Source organism: Polyodon spathula, chromosome 1 (genome assembly GCF_017654505.1).
Source record: "Polyodon spathula isolate WHYD16114869_AA chromosome 1, ASM1765450v1, whole genome shotgun sequence".
NCBI classification, from domain to species: Eukaryota; Metazoa; Chordata; class Actinopteri; order Acipenseriformes; family Polyodontidae; genus Polyodon; species Polyodon spathula.
In genome coordinates, this window is record NC_054534.1 from 83230375 (window position 1) to 83251810 (window position 21436).

At 37.4% G+C, this 21436-nt stretch overlaps 1 protein-coding gene across 2 annotated transcripts in view; it reads right to left on the reverse strand.

The window, feature by feature from the left end:
- The window catches only part of LOC121323357 (thrombospondin type-1 domain-containing protein 4-like), a 71766-nt gene extending 66180 nt beyond the window's left edge, over positions 1 to 5586 (reverse strand). For both annotated transcript variants that reach the window (XM_041264387.1, XM_041264378.1), the window contains exon 1: positions 5306 to 5586. In XM_041264387.1, coding sequence (XP_041120321.1) covers positions 5306 to 5398 — 93 coding nt within the window. In that variant the 5' untranslated portion in view covers positions 5399 to 5586. The remainder of the gene's footprint in view (positions 1 to 5305) is intronic.
- Between the last annotated feature and the right edge of the window lie 15850 nt (positions 5587 to 21436).

Consider the following 21436-nt stretch of genomic DNA (forward strand, 5'->3'; position numbering starts at 1 on the left):
GTTCCTGTTTTGCCTCTTTTCACTGATATGATCCTTAAGTAGGGGGTGGGCTTGGACCCCAGGTGCTGGGCAACCCGGCTCTTACAGTGCAGTGTCTAAAACGCAGATTTCAATGCTGGTATTTAACTACCATTACTTTTGACCGTTACTAATGACTTATGCAGCACACTGTTCTAAAAATGACTTCATAAAACCATGTTGCAGTTGTTTTTTTAGTTTTTTTTTTTAAATCTGTGCTTTATTGCATTATGCTTTATTCATGATACACCACAGTACACAGTTTTAATGGTATTAGTAGCATTAGTAATTTAACAGTTAACTAGGGAGGGCTGCTATTTAGCATTTTTCAAAACTTTATCCAGGATGTACTATACACGACTGAATGAGAACTCTATTTCAGAACTTGAATACTTGACTTATGCTTCAATTTTAACACAAGCTACACCACGATTTCACGTGGACTTTACAATCAGCTTGGATATAAAAATATGCAACAGAACATCCTGTTTAAGTAGTATACTTCCTAAAGGATTTGTCAGAAAACAATAACACACAGCAAGCGGCAAGTATACCTTAATAATAATAATAATAATAATAATAATAATAATAATAATAATAATAATAATATAACTGCAGTGACTGCTCTTCCCAGGAACTAAATTGGAAAGAAAACTACAGTTATGTCAGTGATAACTCTGTGATCCATAAGTAATAACCAGGTGGATTCCAATACAGAATGCTTTATCTACAGTTGCTACACAGATATAGTTTCTTACCAAAAAGATAAAATAAGCAGCCTTTATTTAAACATAAATAAAATGAAAATAAAATAATGTGGAGCACATTAAGTAAGTGTGCTTCCTCCTTTTGAATGAAAAGTATCCTTGGTTTCCTCCCTTTTTATTGTTACATCCAAACAGACACACATGTCTCTTTTGAGACTACTGTCAAAACCCAGCTGGCTCAATTTCCGGTAGCCATAGTGACAGACCATAACGTAATAGCGGTGCATTAGTTTTAAAACTGAACAAAACAGCCGTGTTAACAAAAACAACAGCGGAATATGGCAAATATGTGTCGCAAAGAATCCCGCAGCATGTTGCACAATTAACATTAATAACTGTATTTAAACAGAGATGTTGTTTATTATTATTTCAATGTTTCTAGTACTGAAAAAGAATACATAAGTCAACAGATCTGAAGGGACTAAATGTATGTGTATTATATAGTATGTAAATATGTATCATGTACTTAAAACATTGACATGTGATTTTTTTTTTTTTTAAATTACCCGAAAAAGATCTGGGTACCTGGGTATTTTTATATATATATATATATAAACCTGTAGAAAATGCAGGTGCCAGCACTACAAAAACGTTTAGGAACAGTGGCCATCTTCTCTTTCAGGGAACCAGGTTTACAGTAGGTAAACTAACGTTCCCTTTCAATTCGAAGATTGCCACCAAACATCGTTATGGGAAATGTGTACCAGAGCCGTCGCGAGGGAAGAAAAACGACAGCAGATGAGGGACGATAAGTCCTGCCTGACCAAGGTCAGTGGCGTGAGTGTGCAACCTCGAGGACCCTAGTCCCCACAGAGAGCAATGAGGGATCTACCACATTCAGGCGGTAGAACCTGGCAAAGGTATGCGGGGTAGCCCAGCTAGCCACATCACAAATTTCAGCCATGGAGGCACCTTGTAAGAGGGTCCCATGATGTAGCCACACCTCTCGTGGAATGTGCGGCTATCCGCCCAGGTGGGGGTTAGCCAGCACCATCATACGCAGTCAGTCACTATGTCACTATCATCATAGGAGACTGTGTCTGCAATCCAATGCGACAGCCGCTGCTTGGACGGGGCTGTCCCAAGGTCCATGTTCCATGGCAGACGAAGAGCTGGTCAGACTGACGCAGTGCTCTTGTCCTATCCACATAACATCTCAATGCCCGCATTCCACTAGGTCAACCAAGGCTGCAATGGTGGAGTCCACAGGGGGAAACCCAGACAGGCCCACCTTCTCCACCCCTTCCAGCAAGGCCAGAGGAGAATCATGTCTCAATTGTGCCGGAACGCACCTCCTCCATGAAATCAAGTAACACCGGGAAGGGTTGAGCTCAGGGAGCCACGCCATGCAGCCGGAAGACGGAACGGCGTGACTCTGTTTATGCTGTCCAGGGGACCTGCAGGTATGCTGCCGCGTGCCCCATAAGTGCAGGCACGGACCCTGGCAGTGGAGGCGCGTTAGTAACTGAGGCAGCCTCAGAACTAGGGGCCGTATCAGCCTAGAATTCAGGCTCCGCCTCAACCTCCATAAACGGAGGAAACTTGGACTCCCCCAACAAGGTGGCGATGGAAAGCGCGTCCTCGTCTGAGCAGAGAGCCCGGTCGATCCGCTCGCCCTGTACTCCCCCGGAGGGGTCAGGGGGTGGCACAGAGATTGTGACCGGCTCAGGGGGTGGGGGGGATGCCACACAGGGGTCCACGGCCAAAGCCGGTAGGACCTGCCTCTCCACAAGATCCATGATGCAACCGATTTGAGCTTTCATGTCCACAATATCCCGCGCCTGCCAGGACTTTTTCACCCATCTAGCCAGCAGTGACGGGGACCGGCTACGGGTCTAAAAGGATGCCTGAGCAGAGGGGATCTCCCCAGAGGGGCTCTGTGATGGCGTCAGGAGGCATGAGTGGGAGGGGCCCACTGGGGGGGCAGTGAAGAACGCCCCTACACAACTCTTTCCAGGTGGCTCGCGAGGCTGAAAAGCCACGCAGATGTAGCAGGCGCCTTTTAGGGCTGAGGCGGCATGATTGGGGCCTAGGCACCGTGCACACATGCTGTGCCTGTCCTCCAGTGGTTTCTAACCCGGCGCTATGACTGGTAGGGCTAGCTTCCCACAGGTCGCACAGACATAGAAGCTAGCCCTACCAGTCATAACGCTGGGTTAGAAACCTCTGGATGCGGTAAACACTGTGTCTGCCGCGTGCACCGAACACCGTGGGCACCGAGAGTAGTGTGGCACCGGTTTAAAGAGCACATAGTACTACGTGCAACGCGTGCACCGAGTACCAGGCAATAATAAACACTGCGTGGGGGACAGGGGGACAGGGCCTGAGCCGCAGCGGGCCATTGACTTACACACACAGTAATAAAAACAGTTTTTAAATACCATAAACAGTTAAATATTACAGGACAGATGGGGGAGAGCACTCTATCTATAGATTGAGCGACCTACACCAAAAGCGAAACACCGCTCAGCCCGTTTATGTCTCAACCCGACAACTAGGGAAGCCTCGGTGAGGAGAATATGGTCGGCCTGGCGAAAGCAGCCGTGGAGCAGTGCCCGCAGGCAGCTGGTCGGCGAACTCGACAACGGGGACAAGGCAAGCCCGGCCCTGTGGAGTAACAGTGCTCTCCGAAATAAGAACGGTTGAAAAACACACACAATTCTTAACAATAATACTTACCGTACTAAGACGGACAGACAGAAAGAAGCAGTCTGACACACGGAACGCGCAAGTGCTGATAGTCAGAAATAGAATAAAAAGGCTATGAATTTTTAAACTACTGATTCCGGGAAAGCAGCGATGCCAGCTTTCAGTACAAAGTGCAGGGGAACTAGCAGTAGCTTACGTAGCACTTTTTAGAAAAAGAAGAGGGCTCAATGCAACACGGAGGTCTTACCAATGTGAGACGCGAAAGAGGATGTTCCTCCCCCTGCGTGACGGTTAACTACCCTCCAGAGGCGGGACCAAGGAGGTCATTGGGGGGAGGGGGCCTATCGGCAGCTTTGATATAGGAGCTCAGTGACACCTACCAATAGGCAGGAGTGTATCCCATAACAATGTCTGGTGGCCATCTTCGAATTGAAAGGGAACCACAGTTAACACAAAAATGGTCATAAATAAGCATATCTCTATGTGGAGACCTAGATTAAACACTTGTTTTACCTAAACTGGTAATCTCTGGCTAATGGAGCTTCAAGATCCCATTTTAAATGTTCCCATTTAGCACTAATTATCTAATTTGGGAACAGCCACATTATCACATGTATTTGGCAGGGATAGGAATTAACCCCATCCCTACCAACCACCAAAAATAGCTCAGAGTCATCACCTGTAGGATCATCCCTTGTGAAATGTCTTAGATACTGAAATCACTATAAAGGGATTTGGAACTGATAAATCATACATGAAAACGACACCCCATTTACACAAAAGTGTGTGCTACATACTGCAGGGATTTCTGTTTTTTTTTTTTGTTTTTTGTCCAGCATTTGTCCAGGTCTTTTATTTTCTCCTTCCTGGTCTACTTCAGAACTCATACTATAAAGTCTGTTTGAATAAATAATGTTTTGTATTCATGAAACTGATCTGCTATTACATACCGGGAAGACAGGCCCAGAGCCAAAGTATAAAAAAAAAGATTTTATGTTTGTTAAAAATACAGTTATCTATATATGAAAATGCTGTGCATGTATTCACACTTTTATCTAGAGGCTGCTGTAGAACAGTCCTTCAGGATATGGAAGAAACAACTGTGTAAAAAGTTCAATACAAGTATTTTTCAAATTCTTAAACTTTTTTATCCTCACAAAAACACCAGTACAGTATGTTAAAATGTCAAGCTATAAAACTGACTACAAGATCTGAATTTAATTAAGATACAATTTTAGTTATTCAGGTGTCATACTGATTATTTAAATCAGTATTTGAAAGCCTAAAATGTAACAATGTAACTGTGTTGCTAGGTGGTCCTTTAACTTTGCAGAGCATTGTTTTAGATTTTAGTGCTTACAATATTCATAATACAATAGACATTTGCTCACAAACAGCACGTTCAAGCCACTGTACCTGTCATCAAATAAAACACCATTTACACCACAGTGTAATATAATCTTTTTTTTTTTTTCTACTGCATGGTAAATACAATTTCCATCCATTAAACCTTGCAGATATACCTTAATTCTGAATAAACCCGACTCACGTACCCCCATTTTCTCATGGTGTAAGTAATTTTTCAATTGCATATAATCATTTTATCATTATCAAACTCAATTAACAAATTCAGAGGTCAGACTATGATAAGTGTAGTAGACAAATGTTTCAGCTTTAAATGCCTTCCTTATCACCAGAAGAAAGCATTAGCAATATTGTCAACTTAAAAAAAAAAAAAAAAAATGTTTTACCTAATTTACCATAACTTAATTACTGTATCTAACAACTGGTGTTACAGTCTGCAATCACCAAAGCAAACATGGTTATTTCTGAAGAAAATTAATAAAATACATGAATGATTTATCACTTACCTCTTTAAGATGCTGGATATTATATTGAGGAAGAGATTCACATAAATAGTAGCATAAGAAGGACAGAGTCATACAAATCCCACTAGTCTTCATTCTATATTACAGGGAAGACACTTTTCTAAAGATTTTGGCAGGGTTTTTGAAGAAAGTTCTCTGCTGGCTGGCTGCTATGAGCTGAGGCACAGTCTTTGTGTAATATTTCTGTTACCAGTATGTGGCCTTAACAAAACCTTAACAACTACCTCCTCCTGCAACCAAAGTTACACCCACCCCACCCCAGAGGTGGCATGCACTTGTACAATGAATGCTAGAGTGACCAGCTCACTTACAATGGGGGGAGAAGGGGAGGAGACTAAATGAGCTGGTAAATCATTTACTTTCAGCTCCTTGCCAAAGTCAATCTCACATTAACTCAGTCCTGCTGTGGGGCTCCATCACTGCTAAGAAATAGTGGGGTGGTTGGGTTCAAATGCATTACCGTACATGGTTAAGGTAATCTTCTTTTGTATGTAAGAAAAACTTTGAAACACTAGAGTAATAATTTACTACACACAAAGCAAAAGAAAAAAAAGGAAAAACAGCAGCATAGTATTCCACTTTGTCAGTGGTGAGAGTCATTCACTGCAGGCTGCTTGTGCAGGCAGAATTACTACCGTGCTGCTATTCTCTGCAGCCCACATCCAGCTCTCCCTATCCTACGCTCTGCTCTGTTGTTTATACTGACCTGATACCCACCCCCCTTGATCAGTGCGAAGTTTCAGCAGCAACCCGTCAAAATGACAACCATAGTCACTGCATGGAATGAGTCGTGTCATTGTGAGCTTGCTGGTTCAAATTCAAGTTGCACCAAGTTTGATCACTGCATTGGCCTGTGAGCTCCGGCAGGCTAAAGTTGACTACCTCATTGCACCACAGCGACCTCTATTGGTCAGGTGCTGAGGGGACATTCAGATTCATTCATTTCCAACTGGGGACAAAATACAGGAAATAAACCTCATCAGCAGACCGGGGATGTGAACTGAGAGTTTCTAAATAGGGCTTACAGTTGTTTTTTTTTTTTTTTTTATTTGGTCTGGGTTTATTTTTGCTGTTTTTATTATTTATCACATTTGGTTACTTTCAGCGATAAAAAAATAAACACTACTCAAATACACAAAAGTTCGGTTACTAATACTCATTGTTACATACATCTATCATACATAATTATAATTTTAAAAAGGTTAACTTACCACGAGGTAAAAAAAAAACCCACGTCCCATCACAATCTGAAATACTGTAAACAGATCCCATTTTCCTTTACAAACTGACTAATTGATCTTGCTTTACCACACATTGTAACTTCCCAAAATACACATTTAGATTTTCAAATGATGCAAAAAATGTTTTTTTGAAAAATGTCTTTGGTGTCTTAAATTATTATTATTATTATTATTATTATTATTATTATTATTATTATTATTATTATTATTATTATTATTATTATTATTATTGTTGTTGTTTTGTTGTTATTATTATATTTTATTTTTTTGTAATTTGATTATAATTTTTTGTCACTACAAAAATTTAAAATAAAAGATTTTCAAAACATGTAATCTGGGCGGTTTTATACGTTATTATTATCGTTAAAACCAAAACATGCAAGCCCTACTAAAAATTAGGACTTGTACCCTACATCTATTACAGCGCTGGAATGAGTAAAGTCAGACTTCTAAAATGAATCTGCTGTACACAGTCGATTATAACTATCACTTGCTTTACTTACTTACCAGAATCACTGTTCTTAGAAGATTATGTTGTTAGAACAATAAATGAAAACATAATTGTATAATCTTCTAGAAATATTTATTATGGTTAGCAATGTCAAATCTAACTTCCATTTCACTAAACTGGAGTATATAGCAAGCTTTGAAAAACAGCATCTGTCAAAGGAATCCACGAAGCATCTTTAAGATAGCCTGTAATGTTGGAATGGGACGAATACAGTGGTTCCGAATAATTTTCCTTTAAGGTTTCACTGAAGCGACACATTTCAATTGAAAGTCAGTTAAACTTTTAAAGTACACAATTAGGTTTTGCTGTGTGTATAACAAAAACAAATTGTCGCCTTTTAATCTGTAGACAGGTGAGTTTCTCGTGGCAGATGCAGATCAAGATCTGACATTTAATTCGAACACAGTGACACACTTAAATAATGTCATTAAGTTCTGCAGAGTGCTTTTGATTCAAAGGGAATTGTTGTCTTTTAACTGGTCAATTATCATCATGCATGTTTTGCCTCTTCTCAATTTAAAACTTAAACCTCAACATCAATAGATCGAAGAATTGTAACAAGAGGGATTTTTTTTTTTAAACTTGGTCCCTACATGAAGACGTTACACATTATTAATTGAAAGCACTTTGGAGATTATACACACAGCACAACCTAATTGTGTGATTGTGATGGGGTGCCCTCCCATTGTGCATATTTATGTATTATTATTATTATTATTATTATTATTATTATTATTATTATTGTATTTGTATTTGTATACAGGTGGATGAAACAGTCCATCGTCGTTTGAGATCAGCGAAAAGCTGGTCTTATAAAATGTAGCTGACTTGGATGGGGTTAAAACCACATCCCTATTAAATCTGTGGGAATGTGGCTGGAGCCTTAATAAGGTCATTTATTAATAGGTCATTAAGCCACAAATAGAAAAAGACCCACCCCGGGCTCATTAGGGAAGAGGAGCTTAGGAGAGAGCTATATAGAACGAGAGAGAATGCTACCCAAAACTGAAAGTTGAAGATACTCGTTGTTTGTGATTACAGTTATTATTTGACTGCTTTGGCCCACGTGTTGTTTTTGTTGTGTGTTTTGTTTTAACTGTTTATTTTTATTATTTAATAAAAGTACTGCTACAGCAGTTTAGCCCCCCGTACTTTTTGTTTTGCATTTTTTCCTGGTCCGTGACATCAGCACGCACCTGCACACTGCAACCACTCTGCCACAGTGATTTAAAAGCTTAACTGGCTTTCAATTGAAATGTGTCGGTTCAGTGAGACCTTAAAGGAAAATGATTTGGAACCGCTGTATCAGTCCCATCCCTACTCTACTGACAGGATATTATTTTAGGGAACAGCTTCCACTGCACACACATGTCTAATGACTTGCCTGAATATGCTTTATATTATTTTGGCATTAATAAAACTGCTTTTGTTTTCCTGTGATAACCTGGATCAAAACCAGTTATTTGAATTTCAGCAATACATTTGTAGTTCAAATAAAAGGACAAGACATATAGGTGCCAAATTACATACAAAAAGGGTCAACCCACATGTAAAAGTTAAACAAGACACAACTGGGGCAAACTTGCCCCACAATTTGTATTGCAATAGAAATTACTACCAACTACCAACACCACAAAGCCTGAAAAACACATGCCAGCATTTATCAGCAAACTATGATTTGAAACCTAGTCAAAAATAATCCAGCTTCAGCAAACAAATATTTGAAACATCACCACAACTCTTTTTTTTTTGTGGAAATATGTTTAGAACAATGTTTGTATATATTTTTAACAGTACTTTAGTTAGTTACAAGAAAAATGTAATGTTATTATAGTATGTTTTCCTCAATTACCGATTTTTAAGTAACAAATTCCAGCTTTTTTATAATTCCCCAAAATATTTTCTCCCGTATTAAGATGGTTGTGCAGAGGGAGCAATAACCTCCACTCTAGGCATTAGGGAGAGTAACTAATGTAAGACACCACTGCAGTGGAAGAGCAGCGGATCATTTTTTTGATGAGGTGCTGGTTAACATTTACTTTAGCTGCTGAGGTTGCTGCTCTGATATGGAATAGAATTGGGGAAAGCAGACCAGCTTTGGATATGAAGTAGTTTTTTGCTGTGAAGATGCGGTTTGCATTGATGAACACAGGATCAGAGGGGTTAGCAGGTTTTCATCAGGAAAGGTAGTGGGACAAGGAGGAATAAGGGGACAGGTGACAGCTGAGTTTACAGAGCTGCATGAAGTGACCTTGACAGACCTGGTTCATTTTAATAATAAGTGGGAGGTGGGGGGGGGGGGGGTAGAGTAAGGGATAGTGGTATTGTAGGACAGCCAAGAGGGTGCCCAAGGAGAGATGCAGGTTGTCTTTTGCGTGGTGAAAGCCTGGCATGAAAATAGTGTGTGTGATCGTAAATAAAGTTTCTTTTTTAATGAAAGTTTGGCAGGGATGGGGTTAAATCCATCCCTACCAACAGTCACGTGTGAAATTCCCTAATTAGGTAATTGAGTGCTAATTGGGGAATGGCCACATGTATATCAAGGGAGAGCAAATCATTTGTTTGTTGGAGGAGAGTCTAGTGAAGGCATTGCCCAGCTTAGACAATGCAGGTTTAACTGCTTTATTTTGGTCCCTGTATCGTGCTTCTCTGTTCCTGTGTTTTTGTGTTTGTCTGAGTGCTAGAGAGCTGACATCCCGAGAGCCAGAAGGGGAGGAGCCATTGCCATCTCCAGTGGCAAAAGAGGAGGAACTGCTGCCTTTTATGAATTTGGTCTAATGTAGTATATTACTTCTATAGCTATTAATTTGTTATTCTAATTTTGTATTTATTTATTTATATTGTAAATGTGTTGTTTTTAAAACATTTTACTGACAAAGTGCACTTTAAGTATTTTTCTGAAACAAAAGTTGTTAAAATGAGAAATACATATAGATTTTTTTTATGTTTGCTGTTGCTCAGACATGATTCATATTGTAACATATGATATTTGTTATGAACTAAAAAATCTTTTTAAAGCAATTTAAAAAAAAAAAAACCAGATGAAGACAAAAAGTTTTGGTTTGCTTTTTAGTTGGGTAAGTTAAGATAGTTCTTAATATCAGAGTGTAACCATTGGCATGTCCAGGTTCTACAGTCACTCAGCTTTTCAAAAGGGTGTCACATTCTATGCTTTAATGGATATATACATTAACTGACATAATAAGCTAAAACCCTGCCAATCACTTCTCAAAAGGGTAAAAATGCGCACCTGTCAAACAATTTTGTATAAAATCAAGACCATACATGATATTTAAAAAATGATTTCAGACTCTAGTTCCTGTGTGGCTACCAAAACTTATATAGTTTAAGTAGGAGACCAGTAAATTATACTTATGAGGACATTTCTAAAGAAAAATGAATTTTTAAACTTTTGTTTCACATTCAAACTAGGTCAGTGTGGGTATACTTGATCACAGAATGAAATCTATTTAGTAATCTGCAGAGCAACAGCTTTTTAGAAATGTATAATACTGTATACTTAAGAACATATTTGGTCTGATATATACTCTAAAGTTAAGTCGTCTCAGTTGGCCCTCAACAAATTCTTACAGTCCACAAAGGGTTGAAAGACTGAATCAAAGGAATACCTGTTTTACAGTGACCACATCAGTGTGTTCACTAAAAACCATCTAAATCTACAGTATCAGCCACTCATGGTAGTCATTATAAGCTGTTGGACTGCCTAACTCAGAAGTGTGTTGCAGATACATTTTAAACAAAGTCTTTTGGATGAATTACAAGGATTTTCTGTGAACAAGAAGTATCTCATTAATGCATTGTGTATTCCTGTGTAATTACTGCCTGGCATGTCAGCACCATAGATTTCACAACTCTTCCTATCCAGCTGTAAACTCAGAGACACCTGGCCCCTTCCATAATTGTGGACTTCAGCATAAAGCACATTTATTTGCAATACTTTACTCAGTACTTTTCACAGTCTATCAACTTTTGTACTTAACTGCATTTACAACTGCATGCACCACATACATACCCAACATATCATGGGGCTGTCTTTTGATGTTTACAGTTTACAGTTGTTAAACATCCACACACTTGTTCTACTAAATGTGCTGCAGTTTATATTTACAGCAGTTATATTGTTTTAGGCCGTAGGCTACTTTTGGAACATTGCTGTAAAAGCATAGCTTTCATCTGAAAACTTGTGTGCTTTCATTACTGGTGTAGATGACATACAATGGTATCCATTTGGTTGTTAAAAGTTGCCACAAATACCTCTTCTATCACACCCTTTTTTCAATAGCTATAATATTATTGGAAACTCTTTCTAACCAACCACACAATGTGAACAATAAAAATAATAAATCATGTTTTAATTTATGCAGCAAAAGGTTCCTCAACAAAAGGGGAAAAAGCATTAGTACTTAGTAAATGTTAAATTTTAAAATGCCAAACTTTTCTATTTTTGTCAGTTTTCAAAGCAGTATGTAATTCAATATGTTAAAGTAACATTATTCAGCAGGTTTCATTTGATTTTATGGAGCAATGTTAGATGCAATTCTGTAGGGAGATGCAAAACATTTGGCCATAGCTGTATACAGGTACTAACAATGTCAAGTTCGTATTTATTGAACGTGACTTACTAGTGGCATTTTAGACAGTCCATTTTCTAATCAGTCCATTTTATTACCAGTTGTAAATTCCCCCTTAGCTTTAGCTTCAAAACAGAATTTACACACGCTGAGTACAGAAAATGTCTCCCAGTTTCAAGAAGCCCCTTCCTGAGATGTTTCGGTTTCCACAATTTCCAAAAGTCAATCTTTAAATGTTGAACTGCACTTTTTCTGAGCAACTGTTGATGGATGTACCCCAACCTTACGCTTGGACATGGTATCTTTTGAATAGGTTATCTTTCACACTCTAAACTGCTAGCAACTGACAGAGAAAATTCCATGCTACAGGCAGTGAGGACGTTGTGAGCGGCATGGTTTGTGACATGCACGACACATGCCTGATTGCTGCATGGACGCACATGCGTGCAGTTTAGAGGGCACTTCTTTAAATGCTTCTGTTAAAACTGTCTAACCATGAAGGGAAAGGAATGTATATCCCTTTTGATTTTAGGTAATAGAAGTTGGTGAAAAAACTGTATTGGAAAATTGCACTCCAAATGTGTAAAACCATATCATTAAAACAATCTTCCGCAGGCAAGGTTTAACCAGTCTTGTTTATGAGACGCGGCACAATTCTTTGCTTTTTTCTTTGCCATTTTTTCAAAGATTCTTCAATGAGATCTTTTCCTACCTTTATTTTACTGAAACATGTCTACAATCTCCCAGTTAACACCAGACCAAATTTTGCAATTAAAATTATGCAAACAGAGAATAATTTAACCTGGTATGGTTCAGGATGTAATTTTGTTCAATTAAAATGTTTACTGTAACATCTGCCTCTTTTAAAACTGCACATTTGACACCTATAGCTAATTGAAGTGCATGACAGGTAAGATGAATGGAGTCATTTGGTCAGCTAAATAAAATACTTTAATAAATCCTACCTGTCACACAGCTCCATTGATATATAGGTCTCAAATGTGCAGCTTCGAAAGAAATGATATTGCAAACATGCATTTAAATTTTAAAACATAACATCTGGAACTACGCTTGGGTAAAAAAAAAAAAAAAAAAAAATGTTCTGTTTCCTTGCCTTCCATTCCAGGAAATATGTTATATTTGTACTTACTGGGTCATTTCACCCCAGGAGGGTCTTTGGGGTCATCTTAATGACTGAAAAGACTGTCAGCTGGTTGGTTTCTTAAATGAAAGATGGCCCTGAAGGGGTGGAGACAATTTCACTCTCCAGAGCAAGACCTGCAATCAGATATTTTTTTCAATCTAGAGTAGTTCCAGATATCATGTTTTGAAATGAAAACGTTTCTAAATATTTGCTAAAACATGCATTTATTTTAAAAGGACACATTTGAGACCTATGTAGTTAACAGATGTGTATGGCACTGTAAATGTGTGGAGTTTCTTTAAGTATCTGTCAGGCTTACTGGTCTTTGATCTGCATTAAGAGTGTATGTAGAATTCACATCTAGCAGTTCTTCAGTTCTAAATCTGGTCAGCAGTCAATAAGAGGCCAAAAGAACAATGCTATGTGTGAGAACTGTCTTCAGCCAAGATAAATAAAGGCAATATCTAACTGTGACAAATATAACAGTAAACAAGAGGAAAGTGAAGTATCAATCCATGCCAACACCGAGGTACACAGAGAGTCCAGAGACAACCACAGAGCAGCACACATTAATTGCTTCCATATTTGTTTTCAATATTTCCCCTTTCAGAAAGTCATAATCAAAGGCTTTTTAAAAGGCTGATCAGAGAAAAAGGCTAAAGGAATGGCCCGTTTTCACAGCAGTATCCACATCCCAAGCGCCTGGACCAAAAGAATTTGAGGTTATTCTTTTAGAAGCAATAATCAAGCTGGAAATCCATCAATGAGAGTCTGTTATTAGAACAATGAACAAGTGCCAGTGCACCTGGGACTTTATTAGGGGATTCAAATGTCAAGCAAAACAGCATGTAAGTCCATGTAGTCAAAACAAAGCAAACCTGCATTAGCAGCTTGTTAAGGGAAAATGTGATTGTGATTGAGAGCCCTGTTTTTTATGTATGTGGGCGATATAAGGCTTTTGGGCCACACCAGATAGGAATTCAAAATGAAGTATCTATTCAGTTGTTTGTGTACAACAACTATAAATAAGAAACCATTAACAGCAGTGACTGATTCTTTTTAGATTATTAACTTTAAGCCATTTTCTTGAGGTGCTTACAGAAAATGTCACGAGCATCACAGTTGTAACGGTTTATTTTAAATAAATATGTGAAGACAGAATGAGTGTAATAAAAAGTAATATTATCTAAAACTTTATAAAGACACATTATAGTGCTCTTTTGAGCATCAGCGATCATTTATGCTTTTTCATTCACAGAAATACAAATGTTTTATATTTTCTGATTGTTTAAATGCCTTTTTTGCAATAATTATTTTTGCCCATGACTGGGTTCTCCTGCCTCTATGATATTTGTAGTACTGTTGTATTATTATTATTATTATTATTATTATTATTATTATTATTATTATTTGAATGTATTGTGTGAAGAACCTGTTTTGTTATTATTGTTGTTTTGTTTGGCAGTTCAATTTAGGAGGAGAGAGTGAGAGAGAAAGATCAATCATAAAGTAAGGTAAAACAATTGTATCCATCTGGCTGCATTCCGGACCATATTTGTTTTATAGGTTTATTATTTGTTTTGTCCAACGTGCCTTTTGTTTTGTGTTTAGTGTTTTTTGTTTAATTTAATAAAAAATGAGCGCATTATTGACTCCGGAGTACTTTGCGTCTGTGTGTCTGTTTCCTGGTCTGGCGACGTCATTCCACCAAACCACTCTGTCACAGCCCCCTACTGTTTTAATTAGTTTACTTAATTGCTTTCCAGGTACCTATTATCGTGCAGTAGACAGAAATTGACCAATCATTCTTCTTTGGCCAGAAAAAGACATATCACATCATCTGTTATTGGCCAAAAAAGAAAAAAAAAACTTATCCCAATTATACATGGCCAGATATTCAGAACATAAACATACTGTACAATGCCAACACCAGGAATACTTGCATACATTTTTATTGTAAAATATCCCGAATTCACAAATATTATCAATGTAAAGTATTAGCAAGGACTGCCAACAGTCCCTATATGGTCAGGACAGTCCCAATTTCCTAGCAAATATCCCACGTCCCGATGCATAGGAAAAAAAGTCCCGATATTTACCCATAAAAAAAAAAAATATATATATATATATATATATATATATATATATATATATATATATATATATATATATTTATTCTGTACAGTAGAGTTAGTGAAAAACAAACGCTGTGCTCTTCCTGCGGCTGACACATCTGCTGATCATAAACTTATACAAAGGGAAGAATGCTTCATTGTGTTTATTTTTACTGTCAAGTTGGTCGTGTCATGTTTAGTTGGGGGGGGGGGGTTAATGATAATGAGTGTTTTTTGCGTATGACTCCTCCCATGTGTACAACGCATATGACTCCCCCCACACGAGCATCCCGCTGAACAGTTTTCAAATGTTAGCAAGTATGAAATACTGATAAATTGCATTATTGCCGTTACTATCATGCAGGTTTCATTACTGTCACAGACTAATGTGTGATTGTAATGGTAATGACATACAAATCAAGGAACAACCACTTTTTGGACAATAAATAAAGAAAAAAAACCTCATGTAGTCCAAACAACTCATAACAGACAAGTTTACAATGTTATTAACTTTCAACACAAAACTAAAAAACAAATAGTATTAAAAAAAATTGATTTGGCATTATCAATGTTCTTTTACCCATGTATTAGGGTTGCACAGACAACCAATTGGGCAGGACTAACACCAAAATTGTTAGGACTTAATTTAACTCAGAAAATGACCAGTACTTTAACAATACTTAACTGTGATTTTCGTCGTTTCAAAGTCATAATGTGTATTTTTACCATCAGAAGTGGACAGGGCTAAAACAAAGACTGCCATAAAGGGGGAAAAGCTTTGTAATTGTATGAAGCTTTGCACTTGTGTATGACCGCCATAATAGTTACTGATACTCATTTATGTATTTTACTTGGTACAACCATAGTATTGTATATGTTTGTACAGGGGTTGGAAAAGAAAACTGCCACATCACTGTCCAAGGAACTGGGAATTTGGTGATTTGCAGTCTCAAAAGGATAGCCTATGGAATGTGGGAAAATAATATTTAAAAAAAAAGATGTCGTAACTAATTTTCAAATAAACAGTCAATTATTCAGACAATAACTGAATATAAAAGTGACTTTTCCAGATTTATATGTGTAAAATATGGTAAGCTTTGTGTTCACTGGTGACCTTCATTAGTAGACTGCTAAACAACAATTATGGGGGAAAGCGCAATGGGAAGCAAACACATTTAATTTTATGTCTGCATTTGATCATTGCAAACCATTTGTCAAGAATAAAATATGATGTAGTATACAGTAGGTGATTGCACTTTAAATACCTACTGTACACACAGAAAAACTGCTCCACGAAACAGCAGTAAAGAGATGTTTGTGTCAAAGTATATGTTCCACCCCCGAGTCGAAAGCTGTCAATTGAGGGTTTTCATGTGACGCCACATTTACTCCCGCCGCCATATTGGCATTCAAAAAATCTCTGCATATCAATGTATGTCAATGGCAGATTATTATTATTATTATTATTATTATTATTATTATTATTATTATTATTATTATTATTATTATTCCTTTAAAAAAATCCTTCATCGTGAACAGAATCCTAAAGGCACTGCATTGTGAATGACAATTTACTAAGCGCGGTGGTACAATATTAATAATAACAATAATAATGTAAATAGATTAAATAATTTAATTGTATTGAAATATTTTATACACAATATTTTTAATCAGCACACTCATTAATTATTAGCTACACTGTTCTGTGTTTTTAATAGAGTAGTTTCGAAGTTCGCGACTGTAATCACTAAAGACATTACTTGTTTTTTACTTTGTAAGTTGCTGAATCTTCATAGTTGAATATCTGCGTTGTGAAATATTAATCTATATTTCAATATTGAAATAACAATTAGTAAACAAAACAACTGTACTTACTGTCTGTTTTCATCTTTTTATAGGTAAAAATTGTGTTTTGTCGTGTTGTTTGAGCTAGTGATAACATTCCCTACCTTGACCTTGATAACATAGAACTTTTTGTCTAAATACCAGACAATTGTTTACCCATCCTGAGATGAAATACTATCGGTACTTTTATATGCCTTCATCTGGGAAGCTGTGTACAGAGAGGGGTTCTCAACTTAATAGGTTCATATATCGCCGAAGTCGAGGTTGGGAAGTTCATGGTCTATAAGTGCTGTGAAAAGCACTGCTAGTGCACAATAGGGATCACAAACTCCTAGAATCTGAAACTTATCTCTATATCTTTTCAATTCCTGACACTGGAGGTGAACAGTGTGTTCTGTGGCAAATAACTCACACTGTAGTTTGGAAGATACAAAATTTACATTAGTTGCCATCGTTGTTCTGACCACCAGTATGTCGCTGGGGTCAAGTGGGTGAAAACCCTCAATTGATGGGGTTTATCTGTTATTATCTTTGGATGGGCAAAAATTTGTCCAAAAAGAGCAGTAGACATTTCACCTGATATTCACGGTCCATAAAGTGAATGAAAATAATAGCTTTGGACAACGGCCCATACATTGCTAGATAATGGATAAAGCTTGATACTGAGCGATTTACAATCATATGTCCACATTGGAAAGCTACAAATGTGTGATAACTTGGAATATCAGGCATCATCCAATGATGACAGAGGATGATTGCCTTTAGAAAGTGCTGACATTGGATGATACATTGTTCAGGATCTGCATCTGTTTAAAAATTGGCTGCACAAAACTCAATGCATAGTCACATTGACCAATGAATCTAAACATACTAATTACTTCTTAAAACGTTGCCAGATTAACCATTGTTTTTTATCCATTGCTTAAACAATAATGTAAAGTAATTCAGTTTTGAACTGTAAATGAGATTTAAAAAAGGTCTGTATCATCTAGTCTTCTCCAAGGAAATATCATTTATGAGTTTTAGTCCAGAAGACAACACGTTTTCTTTTTGCTAAGGCACTGTAAACAAGTTAGAAGATAATGGATGCTCAGTTGCTAAAATTGTTATATTATTATATTCTGGAATGCTATGTTTAATTTACATTTAGAATTTTACTGTTATTGTTTGTTAGTAAGAAGTAGTAATTTTTCAAACAGTGATGAAAACTTATTGATACTAATCCAGTATTTTGAGAAATACTGTGAAACAAAATAATTTGAAATAGGTGGCAAATAATGGGGGTTATGCTTAAAATGTACCACCTGATTTTGAGGTTGTAGAGTCTGTAACTGGTGCAGAGATGGCATTTTAGTCTCAGCATCATGATGGAGGAAATGCAGTGATGACAGAGAATTTTTGCTCATTTGCATATGCTTCAACTAATTAAAAAATGTGATGTTAGTAAATTTCTTTTACTGGCTTCAAAATTAAAACCCCTACTGACTTAGTCGATAAAAATATGTCATGGTCAAACATGGTGAGAAATACATTCCAATGCATTTTAGTGGTAATAGTGAAATCCTTGCAGATCAATGCAACAGCTTGCAGAAGATAGTTTATAAGCACTTTTGGCAATGTAAAACATTAATGACCCACAGCCAGAATCACACCATCCAAAATTCACAGCAACTTGATAGGATCATAAAACAGTGGTACCCTTTCATATTTATTGTTCACTGCTCTTTTGACATTTATTGAATGTTTTTGTAATAGTTAGCCTTTGGTCACAGTTTTCTCCTCAATTTGGAAAGTCCAATTATTTTTTTCTCCTCACCGCAGCAATTCCCCACAGCTCAGATCATCCGATCCCACGACCAAGCTAGCTTCCTCTTTTACATCCAGGAACTCGAGAACGGATGCCAGCGAACTACCAGCCTCTGGAGGACAAAGACCAGCCTGCAGGTGTCTGCTCTGAGCTCACTGGGCACCTAGCCAGCAGGGTTCGCTGTTGTGAAATGAGGAAAAAGTCACTGCCGGTTTTGCCTCCCAAACCCACGGCAGTGCTAGAGCCAATGCGGTGCTCCCTTTGGAATCCCCAGAGCCAGTATGCAAACATGCTGTATGACTTAACCTGCACACCATGCAGCTGTGCTTTTACCAGGTGAGCCACTCAGGGAACCCAACTGTCACATGCCTTTAATAATGGAACACACTCCAAACTAAAATAATCATTTAGTATCAACTAAAAACTTTTTAATTTGAAATCCCAAATGTTTTGTAGTATACTACTAATAAGTGATGCAAAATGTGATAAATGACTTAATAGAAATATCTATGTTTGTAAACAAATTACCTTACAGGCCTACAGCAAGTTATGAGGTTTTCCTATTTTATTCCATTATATGATAGTTTGTGTTGCTGACTCTGAAATGTGTGAAGGTATTAAATGCATTTAGAGGCAACAGAAAAAGGTTAAAAAAGCAGAGTTTATGTTGAAAGTTTGTTTTCCCATTTATACATAGGTGCCGGGTTTGTATAAGTTTTGGTGGTGCACAGCAGGGGTCCTGATTGGCGGGGACTCCTTATTGAGAAACTAACCTTCTTGATTTTTTTGAGGATGCAACATCGATAATGAATAAAAGCAAAGCATACAGCATGGTTTATTTACATTTCCAGAAAGCTTTTGACAAAGTCCTGCATAAACGATTAATTCTCAAACTGAACGCAGTAAGGATTCAAGGAAATGCGTGCACATGGATTAGGGAGTGGTTAACATGTAGAAAACAGAAAGTACTGATTAGAGGAGAAATCTCAAAATGGAGCGAGGTAACCAGTGGAGTACCACAGGCAAGGGAGGATGTACGACTGGGCACATGGGGCAAATAATAAAAAATAACCAGATTTTTAAATTTCGGATTACCCTATAATCCGATCTCTATAATTTAGGATTTCCCTATAAAATTGAACACACACTAAAAACCCGATACATAATCAAAACAAAATGCCTAATATGTGGAAAAGTTACACAAGGAGGCAAGGGGGCTTCGTGAATGGATGGGTGGATGACAGGTGGGCCCTGTCAGAAGTTTGTGCCCAGCCCCCGGATTTAATAAATCCGCCCCTGACCACAGGTATTAGGTCCTCTGCTCTTCCTAATCTACATTAATGACTTAGATTCTGGTATAGTAAACAAACTTGTTAAATTTACAGAAGACACAAAAATAGGAGGAGTAGCAAACACTGTTGCAGCAGCAAAGGTCATTCAAAATGACCTAGACAAGATTCAGAACTGGGCAGACACATGGCAAATGACACAATTCATCCAACAACTAAACAGCAAAAAGGTTACAGTATCCACAGCCCATCTAAAGTTTTCCCCTTTCCTGATTGATTGCTTTTAAATGAATGCTTGTTACAAACACTTTTCACACTGAGTGTTGAACTAAACCTAATATAATACAGGTGGCAGTGAAACCTATGTGCAACCCTATTGAAATTCTACAAGTAGTTGTCCCGGTCTTTAACAGGCAATGCTGTTTAAAAATCTACAATGCTGGTTGCTGGTTGAAGAGCTGATGAACATATTTTGTTTCAGGGTCAAAATATCTAAAAGACGTGAAAGTGTGCTGGTCAGATTGAACCAATTTAGTGGCAAGTGATGAAAGATTGTTTAGATAGTTTACAGATAGAATACTTTGGCCTAAAAACAAATATGAGATTACTGATTACTGGCCTTGCAGCTGTTAAGAAGCTGGCTAACTGAATACTTCAAGGTCAGTTATGAAAAGGCATATAAAGAGAACCCAGATTCTTGAATTCAGGTGCTGCTCTGATATCAAATAGGCTTTTGCATGTAGTGTTTTTCATCCATTTTGATTTAGTGAATAGTAAGATAAAATGCCACAAGAGCAATGTTATGTGACAGAAGCTGATGGAGAATATAAAGGATGAACAAAGGTACATTTTCTGACAGTAATAAAACAATTGTAGCAGCATAAAGCTTGAAATAAGTACCTTAATTGCAAGAAAGAACAGTTCAATATTGTTCTGGTAGTTTCATGTTTTTGTAAACCATTTTTTTTCCTCTCTAAAAATGTTCTTTTGCACTTGCACAAACACATCACGCAATGTGCTTTTTCATGCGATAACATGTTTGCTGAGGCATGACCATTCACACCATGGGTGTCACAGTGACACGATAAAAAAATCCAATTCCCAACAATTTCTGTCTGATAATCTACTGTGAAAACAAAGACAAACAAAAGCAAACAAGGCCCAGAATGGTCCAGACAAGCAACTTAGTTTTTCAACAGACAACAAAATAGTTTTTTAAACACGTCACTGATTGTTCCAGTAGTTTGTGTTCTCCTTTGATCGTTGTCTGGTAGCTTTTTGGCAAGACAGTAAGAGTTTGAATATACTGTGCTAAATGCAAAGTTGATGCTACAGCCCAAGAAGCTTTGGGCCTATTTTCCAATGCACTGCATTTTTTAAAGAAATAGAAACACCTGCAAATTGTGTCTGTAACTAAACAAGTCAGTCACTTGAGATGTTCCTTTCCTTGTTTGGTTACATTAACATAATTGGATGAGTCAGATAATTGAAGCAGCCTAATAGAGGGTACTTTTATGACAACAACAGCTTAACCGATCATATATATTTTGGGGAGTTGCCAGTTCAGCAA